Source organism: Pavona decussata, unplaced genomic scaffold, assembly GCF_977016875.1.
Source record: "Pavona decussata unplaced genomic scaffold, jaPavDecu1.1 SCAFFOLD_96, whole genome shotgun sequence".
In the NCBI taxonomy this organism is placed as follows: domain Eukaryota; kingdom Metazoa; phylum Cnidaria; class Anthozoa; order Scleractinia; family Agariciidae; genus Pavona; species Pavona decussata.
Window position 1 is genome coordinate 2,391,989 of NW_028145513.1, and position 13,049 is coordinate 2,405,037.

Genomic DNA, 13,049 nt, shown 5'->3' on the forward strand with positions numbered 1-13,049 from the left:
ATGAAAGCTCTTGAAACTAAGAGACAACAATGAGCATCTTTGTAAAGACGTGGATCTTCATGTACTGTATATATATATGTATATATTACATGTACATGTAAACAAACATCTTGCAATCTTACTGCAGATAGATAGCATAAACATAAAATCACAAGTGAAGATCCATCTACGGATCCTACATACACGTACGTCTTTAAAGATAACAAGAAATCTTGCAGTTAATCTGAGCAGATACACCTAAACAAACAAATGCCACAAAACTAGCATACACAATGGCATAAAGAAACTTATCCAAACGGCTCCAAATGATATCAAAACCCCCATTGAGAGGGGTATCGAATGGCCTTTGCAAGTATTCGTGAGCATGCAAGCATTGCGGTATTCTTTTGTGAGCACCAGTAGTGATCCAATTTGTCTTGGGAGCAGCAAGAACTTTAGAAAATACAACCGGTGAGAAGCAAGCGTGTGGCCAATGTGCGAGGCAGAGGTGCGAGGCATGAACAAATCATGTGAGGCATGCAAGGCATGAACAACCCCCAACATAAATGCTAACCGTTGAGCTAACCGGGGAGCTATTTAAGCTAACCTGAGAGCTATTTAGGCTAACCGGAGTGCTTTTTAGGCTAACCGGAGTGTTTTTTTAGGCTAACCTGAGTGCCTCGCATGTCTGCCTCGCATGGCTCGCTCGCTCACAGATTGTCAAGACCCGAGTCTAAGCAAGCACTTCATAAATTTTCAGCCAGCAGCAAAGCTTAGAAATTATTTTAATTTATTAGAATGCGCCCAGTAGTCTGAGTGACACCTCCACAATACGCAACTCTTTTACATCTTAGATTGCGATCCTGGTTATGGCATGTTTAATGGATTGCATTATGTTATGTTGTTGTCATGTGTTTTCAACTGAACTTAACAGACAGATTCATTGGAGTTCACTACAGTGCAGAGATAATAATTTATTTCTGTACCAAAAAACCTACAAAGCACAATTTACAAAATTTCAAGCATGCGAGCAGTTGCAAAAATTTTGCAAGCATGAGCAAGTGAGCACTCGTTTAATTATTGCAAGCAAATCAAGCAAAGGCCAAATTTTGTGAGCACTAAAAAATTTTTTAGGGACCATTCGATACCCCTATTCAAATTTGAGTAGATCAAAAGATCAAAAGGTCAACACTATTAAGCAGAGCACTCTGACCATATTTTGATCAAAAAGGGAAAAATCTCTCAGAAACGTACTCAGGAGAGCACTATCCTGATGTAAAAGGTACATTTATCGACCAGCCAGAGTCATGTTTGGCCTGTCACATTTTTTTTAAAATGTGTATTGTAAGTGACCAGTCCCTGCTTGTCTTAATCAGTGAAGTGGTAAATTAAATGGTTTAAAATTACATTGTACAACCCAAACAGTGGCAACTAGTTGAAGTTGTTCACAGTCTTCAGGGAATAAAATTATGGATTGGGAATTAGCATATCATAAATTAATTGTCTGGCGCATCATTGGTTTGATCTTTTTTTAAGATTGGATCCACTGCCAAAACCATTCTTTCAACTACAGGGGCGACTTCCACTAGCGAAGTTTTTAAATGCATGTATTCACTTACTGAAACTCCATGTTCCTGCAAAATGCTAAAGTTCTGCCACATTTGTGGAAATTAATGGAAAAAATATATATTATGGGAACTTGTACTAGTGACTTGTAGTTTGTAGTGAGAATGTGTGAGAATGACATCTGAACTGTACAGGCCCTCAAATGATCCCAGCTTGCACCGGAAATGATCCCTAGATTGGACCGCAAATGATCCCCGATTACATCGCCATAAATATAGAATGGAATGGACTCAACTCAAATTTGGACAGTGTATTTTAACTTTAAACATTTTATTTGTTTTCTTAATAATACCAGTCGTTATATTTAAACTATCTGCATGCAAATTTCACAACTTTAAAAATTATAATATAGCAGCTCAGTGCAAAGGAACAACTAACTTATAAACTGGAACATACATGCCTGTGTATATAATTTACTTATACTATTACAACGCCTAAAAACTGTGCACAAATTGTACTAAATTCGTCATTTTTCAAACAGGGCAAACAATACAAAACAAATTTTGACAGTGCAACTAAAAAATAGTCAACTGGAACAGACCAACTTACTCGAATGAGGAAAGCCTCCTCAGAGAGTACAGTACGGGTAATGGACATCCGTTGAAGGCACGTCTCCCACCCACCATGATTCATGAATTCTCTAAAGTGAATGCGTTCGGGATGGGAGTGGCTGGGTTACTTCAGGGAAAGCTTACTACACCAGTGCAAAAGTGTGGTACTCTCTGAGGAGGCTTTCCCATTCAAGTACTTAAGTTGGTCCGGTCCGGGGATCATTTGCGGGACTGTACAGAACTTTACCGTTTTTTTTACATCAGAAGTCGCATACGTGACAATACACATGAAATATAATGCCAAAAAGGCGAATTGTGCAACATTTGTAATTTCTGTGGCAAACTAATTCATCGAATACTAAGAACCTTAATTTCACAGTCAAGAAGTCCAATTCATTTAGTACTAGGTTCAATTACCAGCTACTTTTAAGGGAAATATTTTCAAAATGAGTTTAATGCTATAGAAAATTTGTCCTTTACAGCTTAAATTTATGAAATACTTCAAGCCACTAGACAGCAAAGCGGAGCCATTACTTCCAAACATTGAGTTACATGTTATAAATTATTGACTTACTGTACATGTATGTTTAGATGTGATCAGGCAATAGTCTGATAACATTGTTGTAACCACTCTGTTGCATCACACATACTAAATGTCTTGATGTGCAGGTGTCTTACTGACTCAGTTTGAAGAAATGTGGTTTGCAAGAGAAGTGGACCACTGGGGATTGTGCTGGTCACAGCACTGTCAGGCAGTTACATGATGTGAATGGTGATGTAGATATGTGGAGGAGGTGTTGGGTGCTCTGTGCTTTGAAATGAATGAAAATTTGCTCCATAGTAAATCATTGTGGCCAAACTCATAATCTGAACATGTCATTTATGTCATTGCATGTTTATTTCATTTTCAACCAAGGTCATTTTGATCTAATTCAGGCCAAATAATTTGGCCTGAATGAGAATAAATCCAGACTGTGAAGTTTTTCACAGCAGTCAGGTGAACTTGTTTAGGCTAGGTCTGTGACACTATGCATTGTGTGCAGTAAAATCTGACAAAATGCAACAAAAAAAAAAGATTGCTCTTCATTGTAATTGGTGTAGAACAAAGCGCTCTAGTCCTTGGTGCGGCATGTATAAAAGCTTATATGGGGTGACACAAGGGACATGAATAATGGTACTCTGTCTGGTAATGTCTGGGGGGGGGGGGGTCAAGGGTCTACGAAATTCTTGAGGGGAGGGGGGGGTGTATCAATAATATATTTGTTTTTTCCAGACCGACTGGTATGTTCAATTTTCGTTTGTTTGCATTTTGCTCTCGAGCCACGGATGCAAAAATAAATCTTGCACAGCACAAAATAAATATTTTTGCTGTGGTTTGGCTTGATTTCTGTCGCCGCTCGAGTCTGGTCATTTTCCCGAACAGCGGCTGGTACGCGAAGCCCATGTTGTGAAAATAAGACGAATAAATCCTGTAAATTACACTCGCTTGATCTGCCACACATATTTAACTAGGTACTTCTGTCACTTCGAACTATATCGTCCTTGCTGGCAGACATTTACATCGCATTTTTTCGTTGCCATTTGCCAGCGTGAAAAATGTTGTTTGAACTGAATTATTGCATGATCATGATCAACATTGAACTACAGTGACTGTAGTAATTTGGAATCGACAGAAAACAGTTCTCTAATTCCGATAAAAATAATTCTTCGAGAACTAAGTAAAAACACGGTAAGACAATTAATAATTATAGTTCAGGAGGCAAATATTATTTGTCAAAATTAACAAGCCGCGTGCGATATAAATCAGGTGAATAAACGATGTCTTCTTGCTTCACAAATTTTAACTCAAAACATTAAACATATTTTCGCATAACTGAAGGGGAAAAATTTCTTCGATACCCATGGCAAATCACGTTGTGTTAATGATTAAATCATTACATTTGCATATTACAAAAGGCATCCCAAGTAATTTACAGGCAACTGCGTAGCACGAACATTATTCACACAATTAATGTCACTGTTCCCGAGGAACGTAGCACAACAGCGATATGCACTAAAGGTATGCACGAAATACTTAACAAACAAAGATAACGACTCAAGATGGCGTTATTGAGGGGAACACTGCCTTGCGGTAGGTTAGTCAATGCGACTTCCGGTTTGCGTGACAAAAACAACCTCACTTATCTCCCCAGCACTACGAGCTGAATGGTAGACAGCACGTGCTGGATCGGACAAGAGTATTGGTTAGCAGGCGATAAACAAAAGCAAAGACGCGAACAAGCTTGGGGGATGTCGCTGCGCAGACTTAACCGCACCACGCGGGAGTGACCCTAGTTTATTAAAGCAAGGAACGCAAAAACCCATCCGCAAATGGGAGGGTGGGAGGGAAAAAACGTTTGACAAATTGACAGCAAATAGTGAGTACACTGCACAACAGAACTGCAAATTGAACCTTCAACAGTTTGCTTGGGCTTTTATAGCTAGACAGTGTCTGCTTACTTAGCCAGTAGTTTAAGCTGTACTATACAGCAGCTTGGCTTTACACGTGTACTTAACAAGTTATGAATGAGGCCTTAATACTTTCGGCCAATGCAAATAAATGTTACAATAAGCTAAGGACAACAAAGCCATAATGTTGTGAGCTAAGCTACAACGAAACTATTGATTTTGCTGACCTTGGAAGCATGACTACACAGTAGCTCCATTGAAAACAACCCGCCATGAATGGCTCACTGAGAATGAGTAACGCACGCGAGTCACGTTCCATTAACAATATTTTACTGAACTGTCCGTAAAATCTAATTTTGGTTTACAGAACATTCCAGCGTGTGCGCTGAAATGCTTTCGAACGCAGGTGTGCTGCTTGCAAGGTTATTTTCGGCTAAACTTTGAATGAAAAAAATCTAGTATAAAGATTTTCTAGCTCTGCCAGGTCTCCAGAGTAGGCAGTTTACCATAGCCAAACAGTCATAAATGTAAATAAAAGAAAACTTGTGCAAGTTCCGAAATCGGCAACATGTCAAATTTTGAAAGTCAGACGATGCTAAATATTGTCGCAGGAAAAGATTGAATTAAACTGTACGCAACTCCGACAAGATCAAAGATCGAAAGTTTCATTTCGTGACACAAAAATAACAGTTACTATACAAGAACGGCTTGGAGAACCTTATCTCACTGGAAAACTTTAAAAAACAGCGGAATCTTTGTTAAAGGCTAAGAAAGATTAGATTTTCCATGTAATCTGAGACACCATATACATAAATATTTGGCGCGGAAATTTGCTACTGTTTTGATTGTTTAGTTTTTACTGGTGCCGTGGAAAGCGCTTCTCTCCCCAGCGCCCTTGAATGTGAACTTGCATTTTGATATCTGTTCGTTTACATTGAAGTGTTGCTGTTTTGTCCGGATAATGAAGCGGAATTGGTTGTAATGAAGATATGCATTTTTGATGAGTACGTTACCACGCGACTTCTGCTCATATGTTGGTCACAGTATACGCTTATTTACTAGAAAACACACGTAAGCATCAAAATTCGGCCTCTTGAACAATAAATAAGCTTATTTCTTGCTTTTACTAGAAATAGAAACATTTCCAGGGGATGTTCGCAAAAATTGGAATTTTCTGAGGGGAGGGGGTGCGTATTTTGTGGGCTGATTTTGGAAAATCCAGGGGGGAGGAGGGGCCATATGAAAAATCTCTTCCGTGGGTGGGGTATGGATATTTTTTGGAACCACACAATTTTGAAAACTGCAGTCCACAAAATTTTACGGGTTTTCTTTCTTTCTCAAGCAGAAAATTATCCAACTAACATGTATGAGGTGTTTTCTTTACCAGTAACAAAGTTATAAAGATTGAACATGTGGCTATTGCCAACAAAGATACAAACATAATAGTATGATTCCAGATATCCACCAAAACTGTTATACACCACACAAGTTTAATGGCATGAATAGGACACTTTCACTATGGCATCATTTGACTACAACTACCAGAATCCTTCAGTTTTTGTTTTTCCATGCTAATAAGAGCTATAAATTGTTCTTTGCCCTCCACTCGGATTTAAAAAAAAAAATGAACTTTGAAAAGGAAAACTAAATGAATTCTGGTAGCTGTAGTCAAACGACGCCATCATTAAATTGGCCTATTGCTACCACTTGGTGAGAACATATTGCAGAGGTAAACTCTAATTCTACTAGGACAAATTTAGTGGTTCAAAAAAAATTACAAGCAAAATAAAGAAACAAATTAAGAAAAGAGTTAGAAAATAATGACATGATTCTTACAATGGTGGCAGGGGAGAACCTACATGTAAGAGAAAAACAGTGGCCAGACTTCCTTTTAAAGGTTATTTGTTTAGTACATGGCATGTATGTTGCAGGTAGAATCTGGTTCTAGGTCAAACTGAGATGTTGGGAGGCTGAGCACCAGATACACATTAACCTACATGTAGGTTGAATGCTGGTTCATGCACCTGAGACTGGATTTTACCATGACTTAGCTCTTTTAAATGTGAAGATCATACCTACAAGTAGAACATATTAAACTATGCCTGTTCTACTCACAGATTTCTTCATTTTTCCAATAAAACTTGTATCCTCTTGAGAAACCCTTGTTGTTGGCCTGTTGAATAATCAATGACAACAACTACATGACTTGTATAAATTAACCGTTCTTTCTACATGCATATGATTGGTCAAATAATATTCAAATAAATGGTGGTATAGCACTTTATTATATAAACACCAATGAAATACCAGGTGAACTTTCGTGCAGAAACATGATATCTTCGCACGTGAAAATAACATGTTATCTTCACATGTGAAAAGATCACCGTTGCTATGGTTGTATAATAAATCGCGCCTTTTGCAATGATTTGGTATTTCATTGGTGTTTAATATATAATAAACAGAACATTACATGGCCACTTGGAGATACGAAATTTCTCTTCGAGTGTTGAAAAAATTTCATAACTCCACGCAGTCATGTAATATCCTGTATGTTGTGACGAGCACACATCAAGATAACATTAAGGCACAAAGCAGTCTGTGGTGGTTGGACACAGTCCGAAGAGCATCATGGTAGCAGTAATGGGCCAATCACATCACCATATTCTTTCACCAGCATTTTTAGGAAGGATCTTCACGCGAATAATTACTTTGTCTTATTTATTGTTTTATTCACCATATAGAGGGCTTTTCTTTCAACAAGTGATGAGGTATGTAGGGGACCAGTGATTGTATTTTCTCATAATTTCCTTGGTTATTCTCGTCAATATTCAACTTCCTTGCAAGCCTGTCCAATATGGCGGCTTTTCTCCACGTGCAATGATCAATGAACACTTTTCTTTTTGACGCTATGTCGTCTGGGTTCCAAGTAAAGAAATTACACCATCTGTTTTATGGATCACACCCCATTGCGCCTCCTACCGTTTTTCTGCTATGTGCGTTTAAAGTTTGGTAATTGTGAAGTATGTGCGGTCATCCCATTTTGTTAATCACTCATAGAGAGTTTGTGATCCCTGCCAAAATTTGATGTTTATATTTTCATTCTACTTCTTGCATTTCAGCCTACATTGTACTACATTGTACAGTTCCATATTCAACTTTACAATAATATTGTAACATTTTACTTTTCATTTTCGACATCCAACATTGCACATTTGGCAAAACCACATGCATTTTATGCTCAAATTTACATTTTGAACAATGAGCATTACTCATTCAAAATCTTCAACTTTTCAGATCTTGTTGTCTTGAGTCAGATGATGAAATTTTTCAACTTTTTGTGTTGAGCTTGATTTGACATGCAACCACAATCCAGGAAAGGATAACATTGTGGGTGCAGACAACCTTCACTCCCTCCCCAGGGGTAGAGTGTCAAAACCTCTCCACTCACGTGGGGAGGAATCACTCTACCAGCTATCATGGTCAAGTTTTCGCACATTTAACGAAGGGTATATGTAACATAAACACAAAATCTCAAGTAAACATGATGAGAGGCAATGTCTTTCTATGCTCCATTGTAGTTTTACTTTTGCTGTCGCATATCTCAAGTATTTCCAACCTGTCTGGCGATGTTTGCTTCCCTGGGGAGGGTCAATGAATTCAGTGCTCACAAACCGGTCAAATTTAGCTTTGGAGTGCTTGGCCTGGTGTATTTTAACCTACTGCTGAGTATTTTTCATCTGTGCGGGGAGGCCATTTTAGTATTGTCGGTGTGGGGATACTTCAGACAGAGAGTCAGTCGTTATCCTTATAAGTCATTTGATTGTTAGTGGGGACATTTGTGCTACTCCAGGTCCCTGGGCAAAGCAGAGTTGCCAGCAATGTTCCAGAAAGATGGCAGTTATCAACGGTCACTGGCGTGCGCCAACTGCAATGGCATCTTTTGTAGAAATGTTAAACTCAGAAAGTTTATTCGCATTAAAGAAAATACTTCAATTAGGATCTGCCAACAGTGTACATTGCAGGCTGAGGTTTAGCGATCCCTATGCTACTCTTCAATGGCCTTCGCCATTTGCTTCTTTGTTGGACAAGTCTTTCCTGTCTACAGTCTAGGGTGATGGTACTTCAAACTACTAGAACATGTAGAAGACCCCCGAAAGCCACTTATTGAGCTTAATTACTAGGAGGATGTAGCACTCCTCTGTTAAGGATCTCAAGGTCACACACCTGAATCTCTGTAGTCTCAGAAATAAACTGCATGGACCAAATATGGTGCTTGCAGCAACTAGGTAAATTCAAAATATTAGCCATCAGAGAAACCCATTTGGATAAAGCTGTCACAGATTCTGTGTTAGACATTGAGGGTATGAAATTTATCCAACTTGAAGGAGAGGCCATAAGGGAGGTGGTTGTATGCTGTATGATACAGATGACTTGAAAGCAATCCACCGAAAGGACTGAACATTCTGGGGCTTGAGGCAATTTGGCTGCAACTAAGATTTCAGAGAATGCTGGCTTTATTTGCAGTGTTGTATAGGTCACCAACTGATAACATGTTCGCAACTTGTTCGCAATCCTATTAAAACGGCCTGGTTAAGTCATCCAACATCTTTAAATTAGGGGACCTAAATTGCAATTTCCATGCAGAAAGTTCCTCAGCTCATAACAAATACCTGTATATAAAAAACAAGCTTCATGCAAGTACTCATGCAAAACATGATCACAGAGCTGATGAGATAAACAATCACCTCTTCTTCACTGTTTGATCTCATTGTTACCACACACATAAGACACTTGTCACCTCCACGGGGTTCTCCTTGGGAAAATCCAATCATTAAATTTTTAATAAAAATTTATTTATGTGACCCTTGGCCTAAAAATTAAAAGACGTCCGCCAAAGGTTACATGTATAAGAACCTGAAGCTACTAAAAAAAGATTGGATATTAACACCTTTCAAACCAATCTAAAAACCATGCCTTTCCAAATAGCTTCAACCTTTGGTGATCCTGACGACTACCTACGAGCCTGGCAGGGTTTGTTTGATGACATCTGCAATTTATGCATGCTCCATGGCAGGAAGTGATAATAAAAAGTTGTGCTCCTCGTTGCTCAACTAATGACATCCAGTATACAATAAACTGAAGATTTAAGCTGTTTAAAGCAGCATTGGCCCAGAAAGGTGGTTAAAATACTAATTGGCTTGCAACGAGGTGACAACGGTATTAAAGGACACAAAGGCCTCGTATTTCTGCAAGATGTTTGGTGAAGTAAAGAACTCCACCTCTTACTGGAACTTAGATAACAAGGCTATCAACTCGATAACACAGAAGACCATTGGTTCAATATGACAGGACGACAATTCATTAGCTCATCGGGGAGAAGCTGAACAGTTTTCCGCCACTCCCAGCACGTCCCAAATGGCTCCGTAGTTGCAGATGTACCACAGCTTTCCGAGCCCACCTTTCTGCAAATGCAGTAAGTCAAAAAGTCAAAGCACTTCAGGTTAAAAAGTCAAAAGCGCCCAATAGTATCCATCCAAAGCTTTTGAGTACCGGCTGTGGTAGACCTCTATCAATACAGCGTTGATAATGAATCAGTGTTCTCTGCATGGAAAACAGCTATATTCACAGTGATTTACAAGACGGATGATGAAACAGAAATAGCTCACTACCAATTGGCTTCTCTTCTTACTATCCCTAGTAAGATCCTCAATTCGGACCTAATGATATTGTAGTAAACTACATGCTTAAGCAAAATGATTTAGTCTCCAACAGCCAGTGGGCATATCATCCAAGCTTTTCAACAAAATTAGTCTTAATACATCTCACAGGGGTTTGGAGGAAAGCAGCAGAAGCTGGAGAGGTTGATGCAGTACCCGGGGGGGGGGGGGGGGGTACTCCAAAAAAAATTGGGCAGGGGTGTGCGGCCCGCTTCCCTTACCCTATTTATGACCAAAATCTGCAATTTTCCCTACCCTATTTATGACCTGAAGTAGCTTCTTCTAAAAAAAAACGAACCCAGGACTAGAGTGTAAAAATCTATACCCTATTTATTACCAAAATGGCGGCAAAATGGCTAAAATTGATACCCTATTTATGACCAAAACTGCCGAAAAACCATACCCTTTGGCGCCGCACATACCTATAAGGCCCATATAAGGGAGTATCCCCCCCCCCCCCGGGTGCAGTACTTAGCCTTTATTAATTTTAATAAGGCTTTTGACAGCCTTTATAATTAGCCACAAAGTTCTCGACAGGAAAGTACAACAGGACTTTGGTATTTGCAATACACTCCTAAGCTGGCTAAGGAGCTACATGCATCTGTGACAGATGCCAATTTATGGTCGTCAATGGAGCCAAGTCAGGGAAACTTACCAGTGTCCTTTGGCATCCCCCATGGCTCCATTTTAGGACCAACTTTGTTCCCACCACTTTTAACAAACAACCTACCACCGTTGATGAAATTGGGTGAGCTTTTCAGGTATGCCGAGGGCACTACTGTAGAACGAATGCACTCCTGATACAGAGCGGAATCAAGATTGTATGGGACAGTCAATCAATCAACAAATGAATGGATCTTGGGATGCATATCTGGAATCCCTCACAGATTTTGCAAGGGTGGATGACATCATCACTAACTTGGCAAAGGAGAGAGCATGGAATCGAGATCATCAAACCCACTCCCTAATCTTTGATTATGTTTTATATTACTATATTACTTTATTTACTCCCATCACAAATTTTGTGATGGGAATAAATAAAGTAATCTCTCACAACAGACTCACGGTATGGAAATCTGTCTGTAAACTAAGAATTATCCTGGAATAGAACTTTTCCAACTATGTACCATATTAAAACTTCAAGTTTCTAGTTTTGATTCCATTCAAGAATTCGGTCTGGTAGATTTAAGGCAGGCAAAAGAAGTCCCTTCATTTCCACATGGCACAGGTCAACAACCAGGATTGGAGTCAACTCTTTGTTGGCAGCTGTCAATTTATCTTTGTGTGACAACATGCCCCTAGCAGTTTGCTGTTCCATTTCACGTTTGGCTTTCCCATTTGCTTTTCTTATATTTTCTGGTAGTTTAGGCAACCTTTAGCTAATGTCATGCTATACTGGTTCATGTCACGCTCAGCCATTACATGTCATTGCCAACTGTTTCTTGTTACGCTGTACCCATTCGCGACTACAGTGTGTTGTTTGAACATCAGAACTAGTCCATTCTTGTTTGGCTGTTCTACATTGCATATGATTAATGAAGGGTAAGCTATTCACCCTTTGACTGAATTGTTTAACTATTTCATTTTCCACTTTGATATGAGTTGCTAGTTTGTTTGTCTTTTGGTTGGACTGTTTCATTTTACACTTTTCTATTCCAGTAAAAAAGATGAACAAGTAATTTATAATTTTATGGTAAGCTTAAGACAAACTTATATGTAAGTTGCGTTCGATTGAACCTATTCCGGAATAGGAATGCATACAATGATGACAAAAAATCCCTCATAAGAGGTGTTTGGAGCTGCTTGAGTATAATGGATCTTAAATTATGGTGTTTCAGTGGAATTTTGCAGAAATTTCTTCCCAAATTTACTTAAAAAGAGAAATCTACCAGTTGTTCCGGTTATTCTTATTCAGGAATACGGTCAATCGAACGCAACCTTAGCTTTATTGATTTTAGCTTAAGCTTAACAAATTTATAGCTCTTGCTAAGTTTCCAGAGGAAATCAGTGATTCATGGTAAGAATGCATACTGTAGTAAGCAAACAAAAACACACTTACGCTAGAACAAGCTTCTGCGAAAGAGCAGTCTCTGTTTTTTTCCGTCGTCCACAAAACCAGTACAGTGCGACACCGACGAAAGAAGCAAACAAAACGATATCGATTGTCCCTACCAAGGGCTTCTCCGCCACGGTAGCTGTTGACATGACAAAAGAACACTCCAAAACACTAACTTATGACCTTTAGACGCTATTCTGACGAATTATCGCAGATAACACGAATGGAAGTTACCGGATTTATACCTTTCACCAAAGTTGCAAGCACAGCTTAATTGCATAAGAACTGCTTTGCAACCAGGCGACATCAAAATGCGAGAGGGAGGGTACTTCTACACATTTTTACGAGGGTAGCCCTGAGGGCAGACCGTGTCTAAAAATGGGCTCTGCATATTTACCCGGAATGCCCGCAGGGCATGACGTGTCTAGGTTTCGGTCGGGTATCTTTTTTACGCGGGATGCCCTGAAGGGGCATACCGTGTCTAAAAACGGGTCGATTTCTTTTTTTTTTTTTCCGCTTTTTTTTTTTCTTCCTGGTAGCTACAAATGTGTACATTAATTTATTCATTAAACTATCCCCTCTCCTACTCAGGATGTATTGTCCTGATTGTCTTCAACAAAAGAAGGCCAATCAAAATCCTTTTTTGTCGCTTATATCGCGAGGTAGGGGACC

At 39.2% G+C, this 13,049-nt stretch overlaps 1 protein-coding gene across 1 annotated transcript in view; it reads right to left on the bottom strand.

Moving 5' to 3' along the window:
- The window catches only part of LOC146472919 (NADPH--cytochrome P450 reductase-like), a 46,464-nt gene extending 33,805 nt beyond the window's left edge, over positions 1-12,659 (bottom strand). The window contains exons 1-2 of the mRNA XM_085119135.1: positions 12,381-12,659; positions 6,720-6,777 (exon numbers count right to left, since the gene is read on the bottom strand). Coding sequence (XP_084975261.1) covers positions 6,720-6,777; positions 12,381-12,526 — 204 coding nt within the window. The 5' untranslated portion in view covers positions 12,527-12,659. The remainder of the gene's footprint in view (positions 1-6,719; positions 6,778-12,380) is intronic.
- Positions 12,660-13,049: the final 390 nt, after the last annotated feature.